The following is a 27172-nucleotide window of genomic DNA, read 5'->3' as shown; positions in this document are numbered from 1 at the left end:
TACTTCTATGCATGAATAACATAAGCAAGGATGGTAGATAGTGGGGGGCATTTTGATTTTCACATAGCAGCCTGCCTGCCGACTGTATAACATATCCACTTCCCCCAGTTATCCCATTATAACATTGGTGGTCAGTGTTCACCCCTCTTTAATAATAACGGTCAGAGTGCTTCTTTATAACATTGGTGGTTAGTCTGTCCATTTTTAACTTTGGCCACCCCACCTTTCTATTTAATATAAGCAATGCCATTCACATTTTGTAAAAAACTGCATGTTCAATAAAAGATTAAAATTTTTGTGCAAAAATTGAAATAAATAAGAAAAAAAATCATTTTTCAGGTAACACAATAAAAAGCAAATCGACAAAAGGTGCTAAAATGGCCACATAAGATTTGTAAAGAACCCGCAGTACAGATGAGTTACCTGCTGGTGGCAGTGTGTTTCTGTGGTTAAAGGTCTGTAGTTCCTAGAGCCACCAGCAGGTGTCTCTAACCAGTCTATGAAATTGTATTATTCACTTGCTTGTTTCTGGCTGGTGGGTGACCAGGTAATCACACTGAGCCTTTTTTTGTACCTATGTTCTGACACATCTTTTACTCCTGTTCTTGATTTGTCCTGTTCCAGGTTTTCTCCACTTTGGTATTTGTTCTTCTGCTGGGCCCATTTCTGTACATTCTGGAAATAATATAATTATTATCCTATTTTCATCATCTAATGGTATTTAATGCTTTGCACAGGGACAGGATTGTGTCTATTACGGTGTGGTCTATACCAGTATTGTTTAACCTTTTTAGAGCAATGGCACATTTTTACATTGAAAAAATCCTGTGGCACACCACAAATAACAAATGTTACAAAATGACACTCAGTAGCTAATTCTCTTGTCTCTAAGAATAAACAAGGCAATTAAGCTCCCTACTGCCACCCATTGACATGGAAGAGTATTACATTACTCAGCCAGTCACTACAGCAGAAACTTCACAATGGTAATTGGATACTTTCCCACGGTACACCTGAAGATCTCTCACAGCACAGTGGTTGAAAATGACTGGTTTTTACCACCTTTAATTGAATTTTGCTTGCTTTAGAAACTGCAGTTTGGCATTGCATGCTATTATTCAGTCTGTAGTCCCAGGAACACCCAGATCCTTCTGCATCATTGGCTCCCCTCATTTTACCCTCAAATAAATACTAGTTAATAATAATCATTTTACTCCTCTCAAAGCTATCAATGTTTTTAGCCCCCAAGAACACACATTTAACATTAAACCCAATTTGTCACATATTTGCTCAATCAAACCCTCACATATACAAAGCTTTCTTATAAATATTTCCTTTATTTATATCTCCATTTGTTTGGGTACATCCAAAAATATTTAATAAACAGTCGCCTATGTCTGGAAGGAAGAGGGGAGAGAACAGGTCACCCAAACAGTGTTGCTGTATAGTTTGAACAGTTGAGCTTCAGAACCAAATACATTTAATGTAAAGTCAGAGAAAGAGAAAGGGAGAAGTTGTGGCTCCCTTTGTACTGTAGCACGATGAGATCCATGCCACCAATAAGCCAAGACAGTAATTACACATAGTAGTAGATTGGGTGTAAGGTTGTGACCTGTAATTTTTGGAAGCATTATTCACTCAACTGATAATTAGCTCTACAGTTCATTGGATAATTGTGCTTTATGCAGAACATTTAAAACCACTGACAAATGACACAAAACCATAACATGCCCAGTAAGGTTTAGGGACACCGCCTGGCACATGGAGAGGCTTTGAGGTTTACCATAAGCACAGGGGACAATTTACCTTTAGGACAGCTTCAGTGTCAAGATTGATTGCATATACAGAGACCATACTAAGTCACCATTTACATGGAACTTCTGCATACCTGTCCATACCTGGGCTACATCTCAAACAACTTATCCAACATATACAGTACAGAAAGTTTCTCATACCGGACAGAATATGTTCATATCTATTTTTGAGACACAAAGCTAAGACAAACATTTTTGAGATCAAGCCTTACTGAAAGCGCTCTTTGGCAAATTTCATGTTCAAGTGCCCCTGGATTGCTCTTTGCATTGCCTTGTTTTGTACATTTTGTTAGTGATTCTGGATATAGAAATTGTGTCGTATCCTTCTACAGACCTGAGGAATGCCCCACTAGAGAGTTGTACTGGCCATGGATGGAATTGTTCATCCAATCTAACAAAGATTTAACTCCTATGATTAGTATTAATAAAAACAACAATAACCTGATCAATATTAAACTTATTTTGTTAGGTGTTCCTCAAACTTCAGCTGATTGACCTTCTACTTGACAAAGTCCCGGGGCCAATACCACTTGGTAGACCCGGCTTCATGACTCTAATGATGTTTTTAGTCATCTATAAAGATAGTCTTCCAGCCACCACTTTAGGGGGAATTCTTTCCACTGGCCACAAGTTTTTTTCCCATTGACTGCAAAATTGGTTTTATTAGGGGATTTTTAAGACCTGAAAATGTTTTCAAGGTTTTCTCAGGGTAATAGGTATTGAGCAGCAAAGTCATTGCTATATCTGTATAATGTCTTCTGAAGCATATAGGTGCTATGTTTGGAATTACAAATTATTTAATGAAACAAGTTTATTCTGTTGGTATTCTGGCCCCATGATTATCAATTGTGCCACTCCTCTATTTATATAGGTAAGTACAAAACCAGTGGATGAGGAAAGAAAAATAAAGGGTTTAAAGTGGCACGTGTAGAGATGTGATAATTTATTTATTATTTTTTTCGAGACTAGTTATCATTTAGGAGCTTCTGTCGTATTACAATTACGCAGTACGATACTGGCCTGGTCTGGTCCAATAATGACCGTGTGCCTAACCTATCCCGACACAACGGGAGCCCAGATATGTACAAACAGATATATACTCCATAGATTTGAGAGGTACTGCTGTGGTGTTATACACACATGGAATCCCACACACAGCAGCATAGAGTACATCGCAATGGCATTTTACTGAAGATGTATGGAAACAATTTGACATCACTACAGCTACTGTGTGTGCTATGTCTATGCGGATGTGATTATGTTTACATTATTTATGAGATGCTCTCTGCTCCCATTATAGAACGGTTTCCTTCAGTACATATTAAGGAATTAAGGTGTTTAAATTTTTATACATTTTGGGGGAAATTCATTTCTTTTCAGATTTCTTCCAAGCCTTTGTACTTTTAAGATAATACATGAATCTCATTATAAGGATACCGTTGATAGTTGTTTTAAATTCTACCATTCTCTAAATTATTAATTTCCTCTGCTGGTTTGGATTTTGAAATGCTGGTGAATGAAATGTTATTGTCTTTGATATGTTGGTAATGTCTGCTGCCTCTTACAACCATTGAATCAACAAGGTATCAATATAATGATTGTATCTGAGAAGAAGATGATAGCTGTGACCTGACGTTCCTCTTCTGTCCTGCAGATCTGATATGAACAAATACCCATCTGCAAAGGCCTCTATAATGTTTAAGGCATATGAGTGAGTGATAGATATAATAATTATTGAGAATCTGGGGTCAGAAAAGTCAAGAAGTGTGGGAGCTGCTATAGCTGACTTCTATTGCTTCAAATTCTAGTTACTCTAATCAAAGCTAAATGGCTCATCAGTATTTTAAGCAGTTTATTACACATTGAAATATAGATATCTCAACTGTTTCATTGCCTAGGATTTGCACACCCTTACTACACCACAAAGCTTGGAGAGTTACACCTTTTTATTTTGTCATATTTTACTTTAAGCAGGTATGGTTGATGCTTACAATTTCTCTTGTACTAATATATTAAATAATAGGGGAGGGCTGGTAAAGGATAAAAGAGTCATCTGCTTCACTATGTCCTTCTAACTTTGGAAATTGGGCAGCCATAGAAGCCTCATTTGTTTTTTTTAAATGCTTGAAGGTCATTATGGATGCCATTGGTGGGCAGAAGTGCTTGCTACTGCACATTGCAATTTTTACTAAATGGAAAAGAAACTGAATCCAGTTGAGCTTAATTGCCTTGGAGTAGAAGAAAGTTTCAAAACACATTATATGTGCCATTATCAGCATTAGGTAAGTCGGTCCTTGTTCTGGAGCGATTTCTTTAAGTACAGACAGGGAAGGGCCATTGTCAAGAAGATATCCGACTCTCCATGGCAAGCCTAAAGCCTTTTACAGATGCTCAATAACTGTTGGTATATTCATTTCAGGTATCAGTTTTAGGAACAATCACTGTACAGAAAAGAAGGTTATTGCCAGCCTAAAGCCTGTTCTTTGGAAAGTCAAAGTTAAGTCAGCAGTCCCTTAACTTCAATAGTCCTCATTTATTTTTGGTGTTTAGTGACGGCCCATCCTGGGTGATGAAAATCCAGCATCTGTAAAGACCTTAACTCTAAACTATGACTGTCCTCTAGGCCAAGAGTAGTCTAGGTGTCATTGGGAAATAGATATACAGACTTTACTATAAACTTTGCTTAACTGTACTGTTTAGGGCCAATGCAATGCTTGTCTATATCAAGTTATCTAGGTTTAAAAAATTCCACTTACAGATATGTGCTTTCCTGAAGAGCAGAATGTCAGTGAAAACATTTCTTTACATTGGAAAAAACTACCTGTTTACAAAATAGATAAAATCAAATGGAAGGTAGAGTAGGGGATGCTCATAAAAACTTTTCATGGTTCAGTTGGCAAGTTAGCTGAGCAAGTAGGAAACAGATGTCATTATTACTAAACCCAATATTGTTACAACATTGCATTTTATATTTAGAAGCTTAATAGTCTTCCTTATACCGGTTTTAGAAAACCTAATTAGAAATAAAATTCTTGTTTTCCTGTGTTCTCTGTAATAGTTCATTAGACAATCATTTCCCTATAGTGTACTTACCATGAAACATATAATGCTTAATTATACTAACCCATTTTTACACTTGAAGCCTAAACATATTATTTTTTTATTACACATGAAAAACATACTTTTATGCCAGTGCATATTCTTAGCTTATTCTATATTGCACAAGTCTTCAACTCCGGCCCTGTAAAATGACAAGAGAGGCAGCAGCAGCAGATGATAACACCCTGTAAATAGACTTTGACGTGAATTGTGCTAAGGCAGCCAATTCATTTGGCACCATCAATGCATTACTTGCTGCACGGCAAGGTGCTCTGGTGTGTACCACAGTGCACAAATATGCAACATGCAGCTTCCCAGCACAACACTGTGTACCCAGGCTTAGAGAAGGAGCGCAGCTTTTCATGCATAATCTATGGCGGTTAAAGTTTAGAATCACCCAATGCACTGGGGTAAAAGAATGAGAGTTTGAGATATTTTACATCTACCAGTATTGGCTCAAATAAATACAAATGACAGATGATGTCAATTAGCATGATAATAATAAAATATAATATTTGGCAATTTAAACTCAAAATTATTAAAAAAGAATAAATGACTTTCTAGCAGCTTTTCTGAGGATATAATATGTTTGCATCATATTAGAGCTTTTGTTTTAAAGTGTCAACCTGGTTGTACAATCCTGGTACGCTTCCTTTTCCAACAACTGTGTAATGTGAGGTCAATTTTTACAAACCATGCATTAATTATACATCAGTTAGGCCCTAGAACTATATAGTTGATTTAAAGTGTATGCCATTCTATTATTTTAATTAGAGGTTGGGAAGGATTAGAACCCTGTTTGATTGAATTGCTTTTTCTTTACCTCCATCCCTGTCCTGCTGACAAACTTTTTAATAGACAGGAAACTAAAGTAACAACAGTAACACAGACTCCCTACTTCATTCCTGGTCAAACCATTGTCCCAGTAGCAGAAAATGTGGGAAAATCTCTTTGATGAGGCTCACATAGCTGTAGACATCTCATGTGGGTTCTAACCCTTCCCTGATCTATCCAAAACAAAAGAATAAACTTACAATTACTATACAATGAGACTTGTGTATGGCCAGCTTAGGAACTGTCGATATTTCCTAAAAGCCACTGATCCCAGCCTTCATTTTCTCTATATAGCTCTACCACGCAGATTGGTGTCCATGCAAATATATCATCTCTTTGGTGAGGCCAATTTTGGCAGAGACTACTATATGTTATAGTTTTGGCAAACCAAAAGCTTTAAGCAGCCATGTATGTGACTCTCTTCAGGCCAAAACACCAAGGTGGTTATGAACCGTTATTACTTTACGAATCAGGCCAGTTTTGTCTAAACCCTACTTTTCTGAATGTTTAAAAAATACTTTAAAGGATGGAATGAGATGGTTTCGGCTTGAAAGGGCACTGTCAGGAGCTGTCCGAGCTTTAAAATAGGAAAAGAGCTTTCAAGGTCCACACTATGGTTGGCACCTTCAGTCCCCCAACTGTGTCCTTTACCCATAATCTTTTACAATATCAATATTTTGAGTTTACCCACTTGATTGCATTTATCCCTGGATTTATTTTATTTCTAGTTAAATATTTTAATAAAGACTTTTCACTATCACATCTAGACATCTGCTTAATATGAAGGCACCTCTCTTCGTCACATCTGGGTATAACCAAGCTGTAATATGCCTTGTGCTCATCAAGTTACACATATTAGCTGTGTTTCTGCACCAGCATCACTGCTGACATTATAATATCCATTAAAATAGGGATCTTGGTCATGGTATGTTTTGTTCTTGACTTTTCCAGCTTGTTTCAGTAATACATCCCAAGCCATGTTCCATAAATCAATGTTATTGCTATCAGTTTCCCACCAACTCAGAACTGGATTGTGTTATTTTTCTCCTGGCTTTAGTGCAGGGGTGGATGTGGAGATGCAATTCCAAACAGTATGACATGAGCAACTATGGCTGTCCATCCTGTTGACTTTATGGCTTGGAAAGCTAGCTCCAATATCCAAGATGGCAAATGTGCTTTGGGTCATGAGTGAAGCGACAATTATATAGAATTTAGTGCTCCTTGGAGGCCGTTGTCTTTTGATCAATATAGCTTCACTGTTTGTAATAGTTCCTCTGCAGTCCTATACCACGTGTGGCCACCCTAGTATGGAGCAAACATTATGGGTGTTGGAGAAGGCCGAATAGCAGTTGGCGGACTTCGGAAAAGAGCTGGTCCCAGTAGAGGGGTCTGGAAGAGGGCAGCAGCTGTGGTGGGGCGCAAAGCAAGAGGACTAGGTAGAGTGCAGACCGCTGTTGGTGTCAGATGGTTCGGAAGAAAGCGAGCAGCCAAAGTCTTAGTCAGATGTTTATGTAGAGCCAGCCTGGTCTATAAACATAAAATAAGTATATTAACAAATGTAAAATATATTTCCATTCATGGGAATGGAGAAGGGTATAGTATAAATGTCATGTTAACTATCTGAGCATGCATGTTTGAGCTCTATAAAGATGCTGTATGCTCACTGAGAGACTTAGTAATTGAGTCTGTGTAATGTACGTGGCTGGAGTGTGGGTGCACAAAAGAAGATGTTACACGTACACAAATACATTTTTAATATATTAATACTGATTTTTTTAATAGGTGAGTGACCCAAATTTAGCAGAAATGTAAAGCACAATTATTTTTTTGGAAGCTTTGGTTCCACTTCAATTAAAGTCATCAGAGTCATTGTGATGGGAGCAGTTGTGAATTGTTCTCTGTGTTATGTTTGGTGTGTGTACACTCACCGCTAAAGCAGCATTCTTCTGCAGCTTGCTGAATGGGCTGTATTTGGGTTTTGGAGGTTTTCCAGCCAATCTGTCCTTGTGTCTTCTGCTGTTCATATGCTGATACAAAAGAAAAATACAGATGTATATCATGAACGAATGAAAACATTGTATGAGGAATCTTTTAATTTGTTATAGTGATACAAAAGTAGGTTGTAACTAATTACATGCCACTTCTACACCTTTTAACATATTTCTGGAGATAGTCCAAGTACTCCAAGTAAGGAGCTATATATACAGTAAAAATAGAACTCCATTTTTCCACAAGCCTCATATAGCTAAAATAAAAAAAAAATCATTTTACCAAACCGACTGGGCAAAACCCTCTTTCATTTGTATCTCAAACGCCCCCAACGGCCACTGCAGCTCCCCTTGGGAAGATCTCATCAACAGCAGCAGTGCTGTCACTCCAGAAAGCAGTGGGCAGGACCAGGTATGAGCAGGTGCAGATTACATTTTAGCTTGGTAATTAAAAAGGACCCTGCTGATAGTCATGCCCCCTACAGTATTCTTTTTTACTACTGTAGTGACAGCAAGTACAACCTACATGAGAGTGGCAACTCTGCTCTGAAATCTGTGCAGTATCATTGTCACCCTTACAATGGAAACAACATTAGGTGGACTTCACAGGAAGGCCCTACAGGTGTTAGTAGGACTTTAATAGATAAAGAAAAATTGCATCTAAAATGAAATTAAAATGAATAAGTACAATTAAGGGGCTGCCACACATATTTTAAATGTGAGGCCATAGCTCTCCATGATCAAGGTATTTGCACATAACATTCAGCTACCTGTTTGAGCTGGGTTTCAGAGTTGACGTGGATCTCACACACGGGGCAGTTGAAGGCTTTGTTCTGGATACCAATGCTGGTCTTGTTGCCAATCCTCTTGGGTTTCCGGGTAGCACGGCTTAGCGCTTTGCCCCTGCTCCTCCTTGGGTGAGTACTTTGTCCTTCCAAGATGGATTTATGCTTTGCACCTGTTACAAGAAGAATATTTTACTGACATAAATGCTAAGTGTGATTTCTGGCAGGCATTTAAAAAAAAGGATGTGTTTTTTCTTTAAGTCAAAGTTTAAGTCAGAAAAGTCCCCCACCAGTTTTTTTGCCAGTCCTAAATATAGCATTGTCATGATTTGTTGAAAGGGTGGGGGGACCAATTGAAACATGTCTTAGGTGCAAAAAAAACATGCATTTTTTCTATAAATAAATTTATTTCAAAGCCCCGAACATAATATTTTCACCAAAATTGCTTGGGGAGGAGGTATTACGGGGACCTGTGGGAATATGTGGAAAATGTAAATAGCATGTATAGCTGTTTGTTTTTTGTAAATAGGAGTTATTGTATAGTTAGATGCATTTTAAAGCCTAAAGGGCTCTCCCATAGGACCCCTAACTCCTTAACAATGTTCAGAGGCCTTGTAATTAACTTAAAAAGGCGCAGACAGATTTAAAAATGTGCTTTTCTAAATGAACTTTTATTTAAAGAAAAACTTGAGATATGTTCTTCCCAACCTTCACAGCTATTTTGTTAACAAAACTTTATTCAGGGGCTTTGCAATAACTCAAAATGTCAGTCCTGGCAGTATAGGATGCCTTGTTTATTCCCTCCAGCAGAGAGGAGATTCAGGAATTTGGTGCTGCTATTGGCTGCTGGGACTTTATAGTCTTTTTTCTTACAGTCACCAGTGCCTGTTGTAATGTTTTGCTGGGCTGACCTGCTGCTGGTGTGTTTTCATTAGATTTACTGTTGCTGACTTTGCCTAACCCTGTGAGTTTATGCTGCCTGGACCCACATTTTGCCTGTCACCCCGACTCTGCTTTTGTCTTGCCCTTGAATACCTCATCTGGTGGGCTGGTTACCTGTGAATGGCTCAGGCTTTGTTTTCTGGACTTGTCTCTGCTGGACTCTCCTGTATTGAATTATCTGTAGCTTACTGGTGCTCTGCAAGTCCTTCCCTAGATTCCATCCCTTGTGCACAGAAGTCCTGGGGCAACCGTGTGCTGGGAAGGCGTAAGTAGCCTCCTGAGGCCAAGCAGGAGCTTGCTTTAGGTGAGGACTGCGGCATTAGAATCCCTTTTCCTTTAAAAGTTTCTGAGCATCAAGGTCTCCGATTCGTAAGTATTGTGTTGCCATTTAGGATGAATCCTGTCCTTCTGAGCAGTCTGGGTTTATTTTTTAATTATCCACTGATTAGATGTTTTTGTACTACAAAAATTTGCAATCATTTTATACAGCACCATTGATCAAAAGCATCAATTTTTATATATATGGCCTTATATATAGCCCAAACCTCACAGCTGTATGTTACTGTTAAATAGAATGGAGTCTTTAATATTCTAATCCTTTGTTGGAAAGATAATAAGCATGATTTAAAAAAGCTCTCCAAAGCTGGAGAGGATACACTTTCATCAGTGAAGCTCCAAAAAACCTGAAATGGATTTCTTAAAATCATTTGCTATTTAATAGCCTAAACCTAGTGGAAAAAAATCCTATTTATATGAATTAGTAGACGCAACCAAAGTTTAGAGATGGCAAACAGAACAACTTCATTGTGCTTCCAATGCTTTAACAGTGCAAGTGGCAGTTTCTAGTGACACACTTTATAGTATTCCTGTTCCGCTACAAAAAAGCTTATGTGGAGAGGTGAGGGGCAAAGAAGATTGGATAGCACAGAAAGTCATTTGACCTTCCCAGTTTGGGTGAGGACTATGATGTACAGAAAGGGAGGTGGGTATGCTAGGGAATTGATTAGAGTAGTCACACGTTTTAGTCTGGTGAAAGGCACATTGCAAGTGAATAAAAAGTGATTTATGAAAAAGAAATAAAAAACACTGCAGAATTTAACATACTTCATTATTCTTTTTTTACCTGTAAATGGTTAGTTGGTGGCAGGGTTTCTGGTTTAACAATTTATTACTTATACCCAAAAGTACAAAAGAGGAAATATTGGCAAATATATTACTTAATGTGTAGTAGTGCAACAGATTTCTTAATCAACGCTGGCAATATCTATACAAGGTGCAGAGAGATGACACCATAACATTGCCCTTACTAACCTGCATTATGAGCTTCCAGCTGAGATGCTGAGTTCACAGTAACCTTGCAGGTGGCACAGTATAAATTCTCCCGATTCTTTCTTTCCTTCTCACTGTCCTGAGTGGAAACACCATTTTCTTCAGAGGCTTTCTCCGGACTATATGGTTCCTCTGGAGCCAGTGAGCCTGTATCCATTAACTCAGCATTGCTGTCTAAGGTCTCTGGAGAGGCACACTCCTCTTCCTGGTCAATGTTTTGAGGTTCAGGGGTTGGTGAATGTTGACTTGGCTCCATGTCCAGTTCACTAAGCCTGGTAATTTCAGTTTGTGCATATGTTGCTGAAAGAAGAAAAAAGAAGCAATTACAAATCTAAAGCACTATAGGATGGACAAAAAAATAAAACTTTGGTTGAAATTCATCAACAAGAAGGACTACGTTCTAGGTATATAAATCAGGTCCCAAAAATGGCACCAATTTAGTAAAACAATTATAGGAAGAAGTGTGAATAAACACTTTTTTATTTGTTTCTAAATATTATATACTTAAGGATAAACTGAGATATATTAGAAAAAGGATCCCTTGTTGGCGTCCTCAGGTAAAATGTATAGCATATTTTTGCCATCTTTTTTAGAGTTTGTTACACCATTTACATGTATACACAGCACCATCTACCGGTGGACAACAACCATGCACAAAAGATCATTTAGGGGCAAGTGACCTATCATAACCAACTCAAAAGTCCAAAATACTTTAAAACTTATAAAAGGGAATAAAAAGACATTTTGAATCCTTGTGATTTTTTTTCTCTTTTAAATAAATGTTTAAAAATAACACACCATGGAAGTATGCATTCACAATAATTTTATTGGCATTTCTACTAATTACATAGTTTATGTAATTAGTAGCACATTGTTATTGTTATAATTGTTAGCAGTAAGAGACACATTTTGTGCTCTTGTTTATACTTAGTTAAAGCAGGTTACCTGTATTTTCAGGTAAAAGTAAATACCTTGGTTTATACTTTTATATATATATATATATATATATATGAGAACAAGAACCTTTTCATTTGTATTCATTGTTTTCATTATGCTGAATAAAATGTAATAATTCTCATTACTGCAAGACAGAAATCAAGGTCTATTTAGTTTAGGAAACATCTATCTTTTAACTGCAAACTAGAAAATCTGTCATGTATAATTTGAGAATAGCAACCAGGGGCCAGCAAACACAGCTTTTTCTGTCTGTCAGTCCTATTCAGCAGTAACATTCACAGCCTGTGTTAGCTCAAAATTAAAATTTGTGTAATTTTCTCCCATTTTTTTTTTGTGCATGTGGGGACAAAAGGGAGTAGATTCCTGCTGGGACAATCAAGCAATTATCTTCAACACCAAGTTCAAAAGCAATTAACAAATGCCTCTCCAGGCTTATCTCTATCCTCCGACATGGGACATGTTAACATCCATGACAGACATCAAAGAGGATTCTCTTCCTTGTTCAGTTTGATTCTTTAGGCTGGTTGAAGGAAAGAGTGAAAATCAGGTTATGTAAGATCTGGGGACTGGCTGCATTGTTATCATTTCAGCCTGGGTAAGGACATTTTATATAAATCATAATTTATTATAAAAAAAATAAATTAAATTAGATGCAATTTAAAAGTTTTTTTTGCAAAAAAATCCAAGCAAATATTGTTTACTTCTACAGATGTAAGCCATTTTAAATTGGAGAATGCATTGTAAGTGACACAACATGTATATAGTTAAAAAGCTTATTTTAAGAACCACAGCCTCTAATCATATTACCTGAAACCTTTAAAGAGGAGAAGCAGGAAAAATGACAGAGCTGAGCCATTACCACCTCTCTGTGGAACATTATCATATATTCTGTAAATTTGTAACTTAATAGAACCAATAATTTGTCAGATAGATATTCCTAGCTACAAAAGAACAGAAAAATAAAATGGACAATTCAGTTTAATACTTTACCTACAATTACAAGCAAATGATTGTCAGTTCTATCCATTCAGTGTCCAGTAAACTTCACAACTGTTGTGAGTTTTCTCCAACATGGTAATAATATTACTAATTAAATTACTATTACACAGTATTTATATAGTGCCATCATTATGCAGCGCTGTACAAAGTCCATAGTCATATCACTAGCTGTCCCTCAAAGGGGCTCACAATCTAATGTCCCTACTATAGTTATTTGTCTTTTAATGCAGTCTAAAGCCAATTACCCTAGCTGCATGTTTTTTAAGGAATGATGGAGGAAATCGGAATACCCGGAGGAAACCCACACAGACACGGGGAGAATCTGCAAACTCCATGCAGATAGTTCCCTGGCTGAGATTCAGACCTAGGACCCCATGCTGCAGAGTGCTAATCTCTGAGCCACCATGCTGCCCTTGGCATTGCCACCAAAGTTGCAATGGGGGTTGGGGTGTCCTATGGTCTCAATATGAAAAGGTTTGCAAAGGTATTTGTTGTACACAAGGTAAATGTATACCATTTGCGTGTTTTTCTGCATAAATAGCATACATAATGCAGAAGACTGTAGGTTTATATGTAACTAATGAAAGCTTTAATAACTATACAGCTATACAAGTATACAACTTGATGGCCAAACCATCGGCTATTTGATTAGATTGCTTAAACTCTTAGGTGCACAACATTAAAATATATCTTTTCAGCATAATAAGCACACATTTTTTCATTAAGCACTCAAACACCAATATGAATCTATATTCCAAGAAAAAATCTCAATGGTCCTGCATATTTTAGGAAATGGGAACTCTTTCCAAAAAGGATCTTACTTTCACTCCGAGTGTCTGTGCTTCTTTTAGTGTCCACTGGAGGTGCTGATGCTCTTTCTCGACTTGCATTCTGCTTCTGCTTGTGACGTGCACTCTCCAAAGCTCTGAGCTTGCGTGCATGCTTATGACCCTTATAATGAGCTTCAGCCTGATTCTGTAAAACACAAGATCACAGGGACATAAACGGGATAAGAAATATCTAAATAAACATAAAATCTCCTGGGTTGCTGAAAGAACCTAAGAAAAAGAGAAACTCCGCAATTATAGCAGCTATTCAGTATTACCAACTAACATGGGTTTACAAGAATATAAATGGTTTATATTTTATTGCATACCGTATACGCAATGGGATCTGATCTTTACTTATTGACTTTTTATTAAAGAGGAACTAAACGCAAAAGTCCTCCAAAACAAAAAAAAAATCCACTTACCTATTATCCCGCAGGGCAGTCGATCAGTCCGGAGGTGTCTTCCATCGGGTCCCGCGTCGTCTCGGTATCCGTCATCGTACCACCGCTCCGGGCGCCGCCATCTTCGCCTCTTCTTCCAGGTTCTTCTTCCTACGTCGCCTGACCCAGGCGTGAAATTGGGTGCCGAAAGCTGGAAAAAACTTGATGATCTCATTGCGCATGCGTGAAATCGGCATTTTTTTTCCCTTTTTCATGAAAAGGCTTTCATGCTCGAGCATGTGCAGAAGAACCACCCAAGGCCCTCCCAGGGTGTGTGATGTAGGTATCCCGGAAGGCTTTGCGCTCCCAATTATTCTCGATCGCCTAGGCAATTATGGGGCGTTGCTGCACCCTTTTTTTTTTTTTAAAAAAAAGGGTGTTGCATTTTAAAAAAAAAATTACAAATGAACAGAATTTGTACTTAACATAAAAAGGTTGTCTACCTTTTTATGAAAAATTGAAAATTGTGAGTTTAGGTATGCTTTAAGAAAAACAAGAAATGATGCAAACCCTTGTGTTTATTCATAATGCAGCATATATGTTGACCTACACATACTCATAGTACATATGTGATGGAATGCAATTTTACAATAACCCTTGCAATGGAACTTTAACACACATTGAAGTGTTTTTTCCTCTTTTGCAATCATTTAGAGGTTGGATAAACAGTTTAGTATAGCAAAACACTTTTGGTACTTAATATTTTATATACAGCTCTATACATCAGAAACAAAAAAGGACAACAGAGGAAGAAGGAGGGAAAGGGGGGATTTGGGTCAACAAAAGAGGGGCAGTACCTCCAAGTAGGGAACAGGTATTCCAAATATTCATTAGGTTTGCAATCAATGTAAGATACCACTATCAATTACCAGTACTGCAGGAAGGTTTGTTTGTAACGTTTTTCTGCTTGGGAAACATATAGTCAGGAGCAAAAACATACAGCAACCAGCAAATCTGTATGGTATGCTTGAAAGCCAACAAGCCAAGATTTAATTTACTGGTGACCACAATCACCACAATCTGGGCAAAAGGAACAAAGTGTTTAAACAAACACCACTGATCTCTATAGTGTTCGCCATTATCATCATGCTAATCAACATTTATTTGGAAGCAGTAGTAAAATAGCCACTAAAGTGCAGTGATTTCTAGTTTATAAATCAATTTAAAATCTGAATAAATTGGCGAGATATCAATAATGACATTATTTTAGGTAAAATGAATAATTATTACCAGTTTTTTAAATATGCCACTAAATGTCACGGGATTCACCTGGTGCCATTTAAGTGTTTTTGTACTATTGTTTGTTTGGTATTCCCTTTATACACACATGCCTATTTTCTTTATTTATGTATACTAAGGTCTCTGCACCATCTGCTCTGAAGCATTTTAATTCCAATAAATGTGCCAGGATCCATCCTACTTTTACTACAAAATTCTTGACCCTTTTCTATAAGCAATTCTCAAAAAAAGAATCTTGGTTTTGCAGTTGGAGACAAGAGTTTATTACCCATGTTACACAAGGACACAGTGCCATCTATTTGTTGGCCAACAATTATGCACAGAAGATTTAGGAGCAAGTAAGCCACACAATGGATGTATTTATTCTTTTTTTTTCATTCATTACTGTTTTAAATGTTAGCAGTGATGGCTGCATTTTGTGCTCTAGATTTATACTTAAGTCAGACCATGTTTGTGTATTTTCAGGTAAACGTAAGTACCTTGGTTTAGATTTGGGTTGGTTTATATTCAAGTATATGCAGTAGTTGTTTATTTAGCATTTTTAGATGACAGTTTTGAAAAAAGAACAAAATGAAAAGTTGTCAAACTATCTTCTTGCATGCCAGAAAAATGAATGTAATGGGAACCAAGTTATAAATGCTTTTACTCAACATCCACCCAGCTTAAGTTGAGCAAAATATTTAACCAAATCCAATGTAAAAATTGTGTATATCTGGGGTAAAAATTTGGTGAATCTTAGGTAAAACATTTATAAATAGACCTTACAGTCTTCTCAAAGCTTTTTAAAGGGATCAGCCAAATCAATGTTTCTGAGCTAGGGATCCAATACAATACTCAATACATACTCCATATTCAGCTCCTCCTTTGCAGTGCTGCACAATTGTTGTGCTTCATTGCTCCTTCCCAATACAAGTATGCTGACAATATGCTCAATAAAAAAAAGGTATTCTTAGCCTTCATGTTAGAACTCCGATCTAATTTACCACTTGTTACCACTGTCTGGCAAGGAACACCAATATAACCTTCGGGCTTACTCCTGCAGGATTTGATATTCAACTATGCAATCCGGCTGTCCAAAACTTTCACAGGGGGTTCCCACAGTACTAATATATTGTAACTCATCCATAATTTGTTTGTGCTTCCCAAAGACACAAGTGAGTTTCAAAAAGCCATTGTCCTTGTGCAGATTAGAGAACATAGCCCGAAACCTAAACTGTTACATGGGACTACAGTTTTTTTTTTGGCTCTAGTTTTTTCCCCACAAACAGTACAAATATAGGATAAAAATGCTTCCAGCAATATTAAAACAGGCAGACAAAATCAAATCTGTATTCTTGCCACAAACTGGTCACAGATTTTTATATAGACTCATAATCCTCGTCATCCTATCTTGGAAGTAAGAGTCTTTGACAGGTGCTGTAACAAATGCTGTTTCCCAAGATAAGATGGGGGAGTACCATGCAAGACACAGAGATGTTGTAACATTCCTTACTACAGCAAAAAATAAACTGAGGAGGGTGATGGTGCTTCGTACATCCAGTCCTCTGCATGGGGGCTCCTCGCTGGCTGCTGATCTATTTGCATTCAGAGGACATTATTGTTGGCATAATGAGGTGCATACTGATGGCAAGTCTGCAAGATGCTGATAAGACAGCCACAATGAGAGACAGGAGGGGGAAAACCTCTGCTGAGCAGAGACTGACAATGCAGTACAGCAAGAGCAGTCTGGCTGTCCTGTCCTCTGCAGCATGTCTCATTTAACCCCTTCTTCGACTGTGGCATGAAAAACATCTCTCCGAATATGACCTTCCAATGTTCCATGTACATGTAAATAGGAAATTTAAAAGAAAAAATATTAATATTTGATTTTGTATTCTTCAGTGTGATCATACACATCGGCCAGAATTTCTAAAGCTATGCCCAGTCTTGCTGTATTGTTTTTTTTTCATCCCAAAATGGACATTCTAAAATCATCAAACCCTCCCTTTTAGGAGCTCATAAAAAACAACTGCAGAGTTTGTCTTGGTCATTTAGGAGTTACAAGAGGTTGCAGAAGAGCTCAGTCTCAGCTGTGTTTAGCAAAAAGATTTCTTCTGCAAGTCATGCGAAGCGCCCCCATCAAGCTTCCGTCCTGCACAGAAACGAGCAGGGAAGCCGGTTATTCGTATCTAGGAGTCGTCCGTATGTCGGATGTCCTTAACTCGGGGACTACCTGTATAATGTTCCCAAACGATTCTACATAATGCACACTAAAATAATTGGGAAATCATGTCACAATACATCAACACCTTTATTTTGGCTTTGTGGTTATGGATGGTGATACAAACTACTGCAGTGAAATCTCATCACTAGAGACTCTGCAAGATAGAAAAACTTTGTATTTGTCCCCCATTTGTATTTGTCGCCCATTAAACCCTCACTGGTTTATTGTTATATGTCAAACAACTGTGGAATCCACAGCAAAGATCAGCAATCCAGTAAGAACATAATACTTCTGTGAGAGTTTACTTAAACTATAAAATCAGACATTTGAGGCCCTGGCATGTAATACGCATATGCTGGAGTGACAGACCATAGCCAAGTAAAGAAATTACAACTCTGAACCAGATATCTTCAAAAATATATTAATAAGGTAACGTCCATATTTCTATCCAGACATGTTATGTACTGAGAACTAATCAATTAGTTGAGTTTTTTTGCCAATTCCAGCTTGCTCACTTTCCTGGGATTAGCAGAGTGGTGAGAGAATTGGTCACTTGGCATCAGAAAGTTTATATGGAGTAGACACTCCATATGTATGTATGTGCAGTCTATAATTTCTGGTAAAATTGCTGTCTATTGACATCAAAGACAAAATATACAGCTGCACACCTTGTTAGTTATGACCATGGCCATCACTAGACTCAAACCGCCTTGGCACTCCAGGTCAGTGACATTCAGCATTCAGCTCAATATATCTGCAGGACAGATGAATTGCTCTCTCACCAAATGGTGTGAACGGGTCAGTGAAAAGTCTATCTGTTAAAGAGCATAAGACTGTGTGAATAAATAGAAACCTCTGATATGCTATAGTGGCATGGTAAAGGGTATTACAGAACAGCCAGTGTTCTCCCCAGACCCTTTTAGCCAGGGGCACCACACACCACTTTTTAGTAACCACCCGCCTGATTTTGGGTGCTTACTGATGGGTTGGGTCACAATACAGTGGCTGTCACCCGCCTACTATTTCTTCCCACCCAGCTTAAGAAAATTTCTGGGCTGAACACTGACAGACAGCCATTTGGTCCTTCCAGCTCTTTGCCCCTGCAACCTTCCAAAAACGTATCACTGTGCAAGGAGCGCTATGCATTCCAGCATACTGTCTGAGATTGAACTGGGACAATTGGTCGGGCGGATGGAGTTCCAGCCTGAAACATAAATTTTAGCTCCAAAGGCAATGTGGGAGAAAGGCAGACTTGCTGGAGAGGATGCTCACGTAGGTGAACTACCAAACACAATGCTTGGAGTTAATGTGCTAGCGGATAGCGGTTGTTTTGTGCTGGATGGTGTCATTGCTGACTTTCATTTATGCTTGTGGTTATCATTTCTTGAACTGATACCGATATGGGCATTTAAAATGCTGGAAATTGTTAGGGGTCATCACTGCTGGCTGTTACACTTTTTATGGATTGCATTCTTTGGAGTCCCATATGCTGTTATTGCACACAGTTCTTACAGTTACATAGTAAGTTGGGTTGCAAAAAGACATAAGTACCAAGTTCAGCCACTAGAGAAATAAACACATCCCAGATGTAAAACCCTATGGGCACAGCTGATCCAGAGGAAGGCAAAAAAAAATGTCACATAATTACAGGCCAATGACAAAACACACTAATTGCCACCACTGACAGATAAAAGTATTTCTAGAGCTTTACTTAAACCGAATAATTGTTTTCAAACACCAACGTTGCCAGCGAGAGTGCTGCACTGGGTTCAGTTTAGAGCCAAGGCAGGACTGGTCATTGTCCCTGAGACTGCAATGACCCTGCAAACTTGACTCAACACCCTATAATGTGCTGTTTATATCTGTTCAAGTAAAATAAACTTTGCTGCCAGAGAGTTTTGCCATAATGAGCACGGATGCTCAGCATAATTGCACATTATGGCAGACTAGCCTGCCAAAGCACCTTTACTGCGTCTTCTCCACCTTTGTCTGACAAGATCAGGATGACCTTAATTCTGTTTATGTGTATGGGAGCTAGATCCCACCGGCACATAATGGTGCTGAGACTGTATACTGGTTCGTGTCAAGATATTTTTCCTAGGTAATTTTACCATCTGACTGATCCAAGAAAACAGTAAAAGCAAATCTTCTGTTTTTTATGAATATCACAGTTTACAAACATTATTATGAAAGCTTACAAATTATATTGTCAATCTTATTTACTTTTCCTTTACAACCCATTTGACAAATGTTATGGAAATGGACAAAAATCTAGCATTATGTTTGGGTATCAGGGCTCTTTGATTGTAACCTTCAAACCTGTTCTTACCTCCTCTCAGCTATAGCAGTTGTTTGGAACAGAAGTAGATGCTGCAGGGAAGAAATAAAAAGACAGCTTCCCTTGCTGTAATGGACAGCCTACGGATACGTATCAAATCAAATGTTGATTGGAGACCATGGGGAGCCAGGAATCATGCTGGGAATGAAGGGAAAAGCCCCCGACCATAGCTATGAAGGCACAACGCTAATCTGATACCACTGAAGCATTTCAGATCTGTACTCTGCAAACAAATCCATAAAAGCATTACTCCGGAGTTTAAACACATGGATCACTGCAAAGGGTAGGGTGTATGGAATAAGTCAGCTGCTCCAGTTGTTACTGTGCTCTGTTTATAAAGTATTAATATCATGTTATGTTTGTGTAGCTACTCTATAAGTACAATAAGCTTAATTATGTCCTCACTGGCTGTACATCTGACAACAAGACTTGTAAGATAAACTTTCACCGGTTGAAGGATTTGTACGCACACGCAGATCAGCTACCATTTTTTAACAACTGATCCAATAGATATTCTGATTATTGACCGATAGATTGGATGTCCCAAAACACTGACAACATCTGTATGGGGTTCTGCTTCTCTAATCACTTTTTCCATCAGTTCCTAACAAATGACTTGATCATTTACATTCACAAAACAATTTGTATAGTATAGTAAAAACTTGCCATGTTTACCAGCCCTAATTCTAATTTCAAATTTCCAGCATTTAAACTCTTTGTTTACCAGTTTTTTGTTTCTGCTACCTCTTGCTCAGGGTGGTTCTGTCTTAGGTGTTCTGAATAGGATGTTGCATACACCAGAAAGCAGAACTCGTACCTGGTGATCAAAATCAGGTCACTTACTAAGGATATCTGACCTTCTATAGACAGTTTGAGGTATTTGAGATTTAAGAAAGACTTTAGAGAAAAGTGAGATATACCTAATAGCTTTACATTTGTTGACTTCTAGATCGGATCTTTAACAAGACACACTGCAGGGCTACAAAGGGCTATCTACAGATGGTTGAAAACATAAATCAAAACCATTCTCTAGATCAGTGAAAAAAACACAATTAGCCGTTGCTGACCTTCCAGCATATGGAGTTAGAATTTTGACAGTTTTTTATTAGTAAAGTAGCTAAAAGGTATTTTGTAGGCACCATGAGTATACTTTACTGGGTCGGCTCTAGTCTGCTTTATATTCTAAAGGTTATGTGAAGTAGCCCTGTTCCAGCCTCACAATTTAGATAATTCAGTTTAGTAAAATTAATACACATTTTTCCCTAGTATCATGAAAATGTGGGGGAGATCAAAAAAGGCAAATGTTCAAGGAAATTTCATTGTAATATGGTGCCTCAGACAATAGCTTTCCAAAGCCTTATTCAATGTAATTGATATTTTAAGGGTTTATGCAAACAGACCTATTTATACTAAAAAACATCATAAAGGTTTTCTTTAAATCCAAGATATCAAAAAGAAGCCCTATCACCAAAAATGATGTATTGTTCTTCCATTCCATTTATATTAAAACTTTTTTTCTCTCCTTACAAGCAACTTAAATCAGCTAGAAGTAATACTGGGCCAGTAATACTGGCTTTTTATTCTATATCATCAGCCCTCTAGCCATTTTTTTTACAATAACTTACTTATAAGCCTACAAATGACCAATAAAACAATTCAACCCTTCCCCCACAGACTTCAGTGGTTTTTGCTGCAACGTTTAAAAACTTACAAAAACAAGATAGATATACTAAAGTGTTTGTGAACTAAGCTCTGAAAGATTTGCTTATGCCAACTAAGGACATCGAGTCCTTGAACTACTTCCAAATTAAGAACAGTGCTGTAGATTTACCAACAACTTTATTTGAAGCTTACAAAGTTCCAGAGGCACGTTATATAACTTTCTTCTACTTACAAAACAGAAATTCTTTACTTCATCATGCAACAGGAACTGAACCCACTGAGGGTCCCAAACCTTTAAAGAACATCTAGCTTAAGGTAGCCTCTAACATGTGCTAAAATAAAGGGCTAGCATAAATGTCATGCTGAAGGTTATAGGCACACCCAATCTAGAAGAAAAACCTAAATATAAGTATTTTAAGCATCCAGAATTTTATTCTAAAATAAGGAATAACATCTTCCATAGTAATGCAATCAAAACTCTTAATTTGGGTATCATCTAAACAAGCTTCATGTCTGAAGCTAATACGTTTCCTTCACTTCTTCGCTCATCAATGCAAACAAACACCCCAATTATCTGGGTAACAGGGGGTATGTGACCTTCTGTCTTTCTTCCCAAGATGCTGTTGAGACCTAGGTCAACACATTCATGTATGATGGGAGAAGATCATTATTCTGTATGAGCTCCAACACTGACCAACATAGCTAAATGAAGCAACATAAAAATATTAGGACGAAAAATAGATGGCCAAGGTAAAGATCTTCTTTAGGTCTATCAGTAGTTGGTATGTATAATTGCCCTACATGTTGGAAGACATTTCAATGATTGTCAGCCACAAATAACATTTGGAAAAGGGATTCTCCAAGCAATCATCAATACAAGTGTTCACCCAGAAAAGAATCCTCAGATATGGTCCAGTTAAAGTTGTTTTTCTTAATATAGATGTAAACCTCTCTCTGGTCCTAAATCACCAATCACATTAAGAATTCCAAGGCAAGTTTGAATACCATTGATGGGATTAATGCTCAATCTTTTACGTTCTTGGTATGGAATTTTATTCTCACCAGGGCAACATATAATGACTTGTGTGGATTTCCACCTTTAACCAACCTCTAGATTGTTAGCTCTTCAGGACAGGGTCCTCTCCTCCCCCTGTGTCACTTTGTTTATCTGTTCCTGTATGGTAAATCATGTTTAATAATAATAATAATAATAATAATATTAATAATAATGAAAGGTAGAGAGGGTAGCGGAGTGTTTAGCATCAGGTCTCCTGCAACACATGCAAGCAATCTTTGATTACCAATAAAAGGAAGAAGGGTGGACTAGAGCAGTCCAGCAATATGTGGGTATAAGTTGTGCCCCTTTAAGCATCTTAAGGTTTACCTTTCAAGTAAAACTTGAGTATTACCTTTTTTTTTTAACTTTATAACTTTAGGAAAATAGGTATGACAAGTATAACTTTAAGAAAACAAGCAAATATTCAGAGCCCGTTCACACCAGTGTGCTATCCTAACACATAGGCATGTTGGTGATATTACACCCCAAATCACATTTCCCAGTAATTTCTTTCAGAACAGCTCACAAACTTATGTGACTGTGGTCTGTGATACCAAAAATGCTATATGCACAATTGGTGTGTTAGTCGGCTTATTCAAATAAAGTTAACTTGCGAAATACAGACCCTCCAACATGCCCCACTCCAGTAGGTACAAATTACTCCTAATTATCTCTTGGCCTTTCTGATTACATATGACTGAAATTAAAGCAGAGTTTATTGAATAACCTCAGATATGAGTAATCAGGTAGGCAGTGAGATTAGGAGTGGTTTGTACCTACTAGGATGGGTCATGTTGAAAGGTCTGGTGACATAGCATGCATTGAACGAATAGTGGCAGACCAGGCATTCAGGATCAAGATTTCTGCCAAGCAGATACAGATTTTAAAAAGTGATATTGCTGTTCCTCCAAAAAATAATTCCAGCATTCACCAATGTATTCAATGATTTGGCACCCATGTGTGTCTAATGATGGCAGAGGGACAGTATTGAATTCATTGACTATACAGAATAAGAACTGAACCAACAAAACCTCATCCTGACCTATAGCATGTGACCACGTTCGCCTTTCCTGCTGTAATGTACTGCTGAAATGGTTATAAGAAAAGGAGCAATCTCTGCATCCGAATATCTCTACAGGGGTCTAATGATTTTAACTGCATCTACAGCCATTAACCAGCACAGCTAGTGGTGTTAAATAGACCAAGGAAGAATTAGCTTAGCTTGTCAATTCTTCTTAATTCGTAGGTTAAATAGCAACCAGGTGGATACATTAAGCCCACCCATCATCTACAAACAGCAGACACAGCTTCTAGTGACAAAAGAGTCATTGAAAGAAATTCAGACAGCTAATATTATATATAAAAAAAATCTGCTAGTATCTGTGCATGCAAAGTGAAAGTGAATAGGCTTGTGTAATACTTATTTCTTTTTTCAGCATACAACGCTTGCTTGATCTGCCTTGGACACAATGCAAAATGCTCAGACACATATTGCTCATATTTTGACAGATGAAGAAGTCCTATTATTATTATTATTATTAATAAACAGGATTTATATAGCGCCATATATATAAAATAATAGATGTTCTTAGTGGATCGCATTTAGGGAATACAAATAAAAAATTGATGCATCTGTGCAGACAGCAGCTTATATATATTTTCAAAGAAATGCAACCACGAGACGTAGTTACAGGACATGTTTAAAAGGAAATAAAAAGGCCATATACTAATGTATGTCAAAAGGTTTATAGGCTAGTGATCAGCGTGTTTGTTAGTAAAAGGGCTGTTTTTTTAGCAGAGAATTTTGCACTATCGACACCACTCCATTCATAACAGTGACAATGAGCTAGCAACACTTTCATGAAGCTCAAGAAGGAACCATTGCACACTACTGTTTAGGGGCATTTTTTCCACTAATGCCGCATTCATAAAGTGGCAATAACCATAGTATGATTGCCACTTTACAAATCATCGGATAGCATTCACCACTTTTACAGTGGCAACCACAGTGGAGATCAGTGGTGTTTGTTTAAATACCTTAGCACTTTAATCATAATCACAAACACCACTTCTGAAAAAAATGGCTGCATATGCCACTTTGAAATAAGTCTTTAAGTTACTCTATTCACTTGAATAGAGATTCTAATCATTTTAGGGTAATTATGGTACAGCAATCCAAAGCAGTAATCATCACTATGTAAAACCATGCTAAATCAAGCATTATAAAATTAAATTTCTTTACAAATGTGCCATGTGTGTGTTAAACATTACCTGGTATGCCAATTATAGGTGGGTGAGGACACTGATTTCCAAATTCCCTATTACTCATTGCTATTATCCAGTTGGTCCTAAATTGTAACAGCAGTTCCTGGGTATCTTGTAGAAGAGATATAATGTCTATAACACAGATAAATATGGCATTCAACATCCCCACCGCCTAGTCCTGGGATTCATGTGCACCTCCTAGGAGCCTGAGACTGGTGAAAACCTGTCAGGATGGCCTGCTGTAGAGGATCATGGATAACATATTTACTGATTCTTGCTCTACTTGAACCCAGAAACACTTTTAAATTCTATAGGAGTTTTTGGTAACAGATAATAAATGACTGCGGGTGGAAAGTGGGGGTTACAACGTTGCTATAACATCTGTGCAAAATCACTTTCATAAATAAGAGGGCTTACAAACTATTCTTGGATTCAGTACAATCTTCTGATTGTCAGCCAAGGCCATATTCGCTGCATCTGAAAAAAAATCTTTTTTCCACCTCATATGTGCTAAGGCATTGTTCGCTCATATGGGCAAAGAGCGAAGAGTACAGAAATTCATCCCGGGATTATTTCCCCCAGCATCCTGGGTGGGAGGAGAGATGAGGGCCATCATAACACTTCTGTCTCAGAATATTTGATAGAAAAACATTTATATAAAATTTGCTCAGCAATTCGATCATAAAAAGTGTTTTTTAAGTGCATGTGAATTAGGCAACATTAGGTCAATGGATATTTATAAATCATTGAATGGGGGTGATCAAATGTTTTTGAGTTGAATGTGAAGGTTGCTATCTGACAAAAATGGCAGAATTGAATATACATAAAAAATTTTGACTAGAGAGGGGTGAAGGTACTGAGTGCAAAACGTTTGTAGGTCCAGTGAGAGGTGAATATGTATAATTGTCAATGCAAAAATTGGCTTTCAGCTGGTTATCAAAATAAACAGTGGGTGCACTTTCTATTGGCTGATGGTTGTTACAGTGATATATGTCTGTGAAATACATGGTAAATATCACAAATGCCCCATGACACAAAAATACATCTGTAAAGTATTGACACTTTTTGTGTGAATGCTATATCATTAGGGCAATATACGCCTAAGTATGGCTCTTACATAAGATATGTTTGCTATACTTTATAATTCTTACCAGGGAGTTAAACCTGAGATGACAGACATTGCAGGATATAAAAGGCTTCCTTTTAGGAGGAGAAGGTCCACCAAAGGTGTGATTAATAACAGCTTTCTGTACTGGGTCCATCTAAAAAAGAAAGAGATGGTTAATATTGTAACTGAATTCACTAGTTCAGAGTAGTGCAACCTTTTCGAACACAATTTATAATATATTGTGTTAATTTTATCATTTCTACTTGCACTAAAGTTAACAAAGACAAACGTCTCACCAAAACCAATTATTTGTGGCTTGCCACATTATAACATATTCCTAAATTGGACATAGCTATAAATACTTCTAACACATTATATAAACCCTCAACAGCATGTTATATTACACATATAACACATTCCTAAGAAATGAACAATGGTAAGGTTGAAAACAGAAATTCATAAAATATTACCTAAACTGCACTAATCCAAGTGTCACTTATGCAGCAATAGAAGCTGAAAGCTTTGCTGAACAGGTGACAGGGGTGCATGAGACATGTTTGCTGCAAAAAAATAATATGCCACCCCTTCATTAAAAATCCACATTAGCTGTGCTTTCTATTTTTTTAAAAAAAAGGTGCAAAAAAAAAACATTAAACCCCAAATGCCTATTTATACCACAGTGCTGCGTACTGCATGTTTGTACACACTGGGCTGATTTATTAAAGCTCTCCAAGGCTGGAAGGGATACATTACATCAGTGAAGCTGGGTGATCCAACAAACCCGGAATGGATCTGGTCCAGGATTGAAAACATTTGCCAACAAGCAGCAAATTACTTTTAAAAAATTCATTCCAGGTTTGCTGGATCACCTAGGGTTACTGATGAAAGTGTATCCTTTCCAGTCTTAGAAAGCTTTAATAAACCAGGCCCACTGTGTTGCAGTAAACACTTTATTGAAACTGAAGGAGCTAAAAGGAACAGTAACACCAGGACATTGGTTTTACAGGTGTAATCTGTAGGGTTGTGCTGTTAGTTTGAGAGTAGACCCTGGCCTGTGTATTACCAGCCATGAGGCTTCTATTACACAATGCCAAACCAAATGTCAACCTCATTGTCAATGTCAACGGGGGTACAGGTGAAAAAAATTTGAGGTGCAAGTACGGGACACCTGTGGCTAACACCTCCTAAAAATTCATAAAAACTCTGCCTATCAAAAAAATCTACCCTGTTACACATTGCTGGAAGCATCTAGCATCTGAACCCCAATTTCTCTGGAACGGGGG

The 27172-nt window shown here is 37.6% G+C and overlaps 1 protein-coding gene across 1 annotated transcript in view; it reads right to left on the bottom strand.

Annotated features, from left to right (window-relative positions):
• Nucleotides 1-1317: 1317 nt before the first annotated feature.
• Nucleotides 1318-27172, bottom strand: part of ZNF385C (zinc finger protein 385C) — a 182379-nt gene continuing 156524 nt past the window's right edge. The window contains exons 4-9 of the mRNA XM_072404043.1: nucleotides 25933-26043; nucleotides 13569-13722; nucleotides 10774-11091; nucleotides 8506-8693; nucleotides 7676-7774; nucleotides 1318-7274 (exon numbers count right to left, since the gene is read on the bottom strand). Of these exons, the coding sequence (XP_072260144.1) occupies nucleotides 7050-7274; nucleotides 7676-7774; nucleotides 8506-8693; nucleotides 10774-11091; nucleotides 13569-13722; nucleotides 25933-26043 (1095 nt within the window). The 3' untranslated portion in view covers nucleotides 1318-7049. The remainder of the gene's footprint in view (nucleotides 7275-7675; nucleotides 7775-8505; nucleotides 8694-10773; nucleotides 11092-13568; nucleotides 13723-25932; nucleotides 26044-27172) is intronic.

Source organism: Pyxicephalus adspersus, chromosome 3 (genome assembly GCF_032062135.1).
Source record: "Pyxicephalus adspersus chromosome 3, UCB_Pads_2.0, whole genome shotgun sequence".
Classification (NCBI taxonomy): domain Eukaryota; kingdom Metazoa; phylum Chordata; class Amphibia; order Anura; family Pyxicephalidae; genus Pyxicephalus; species Pyxicephalus adspersus.
This window is presented reverse-complemented; position numbering and strand designations above follow the sequence as displayed.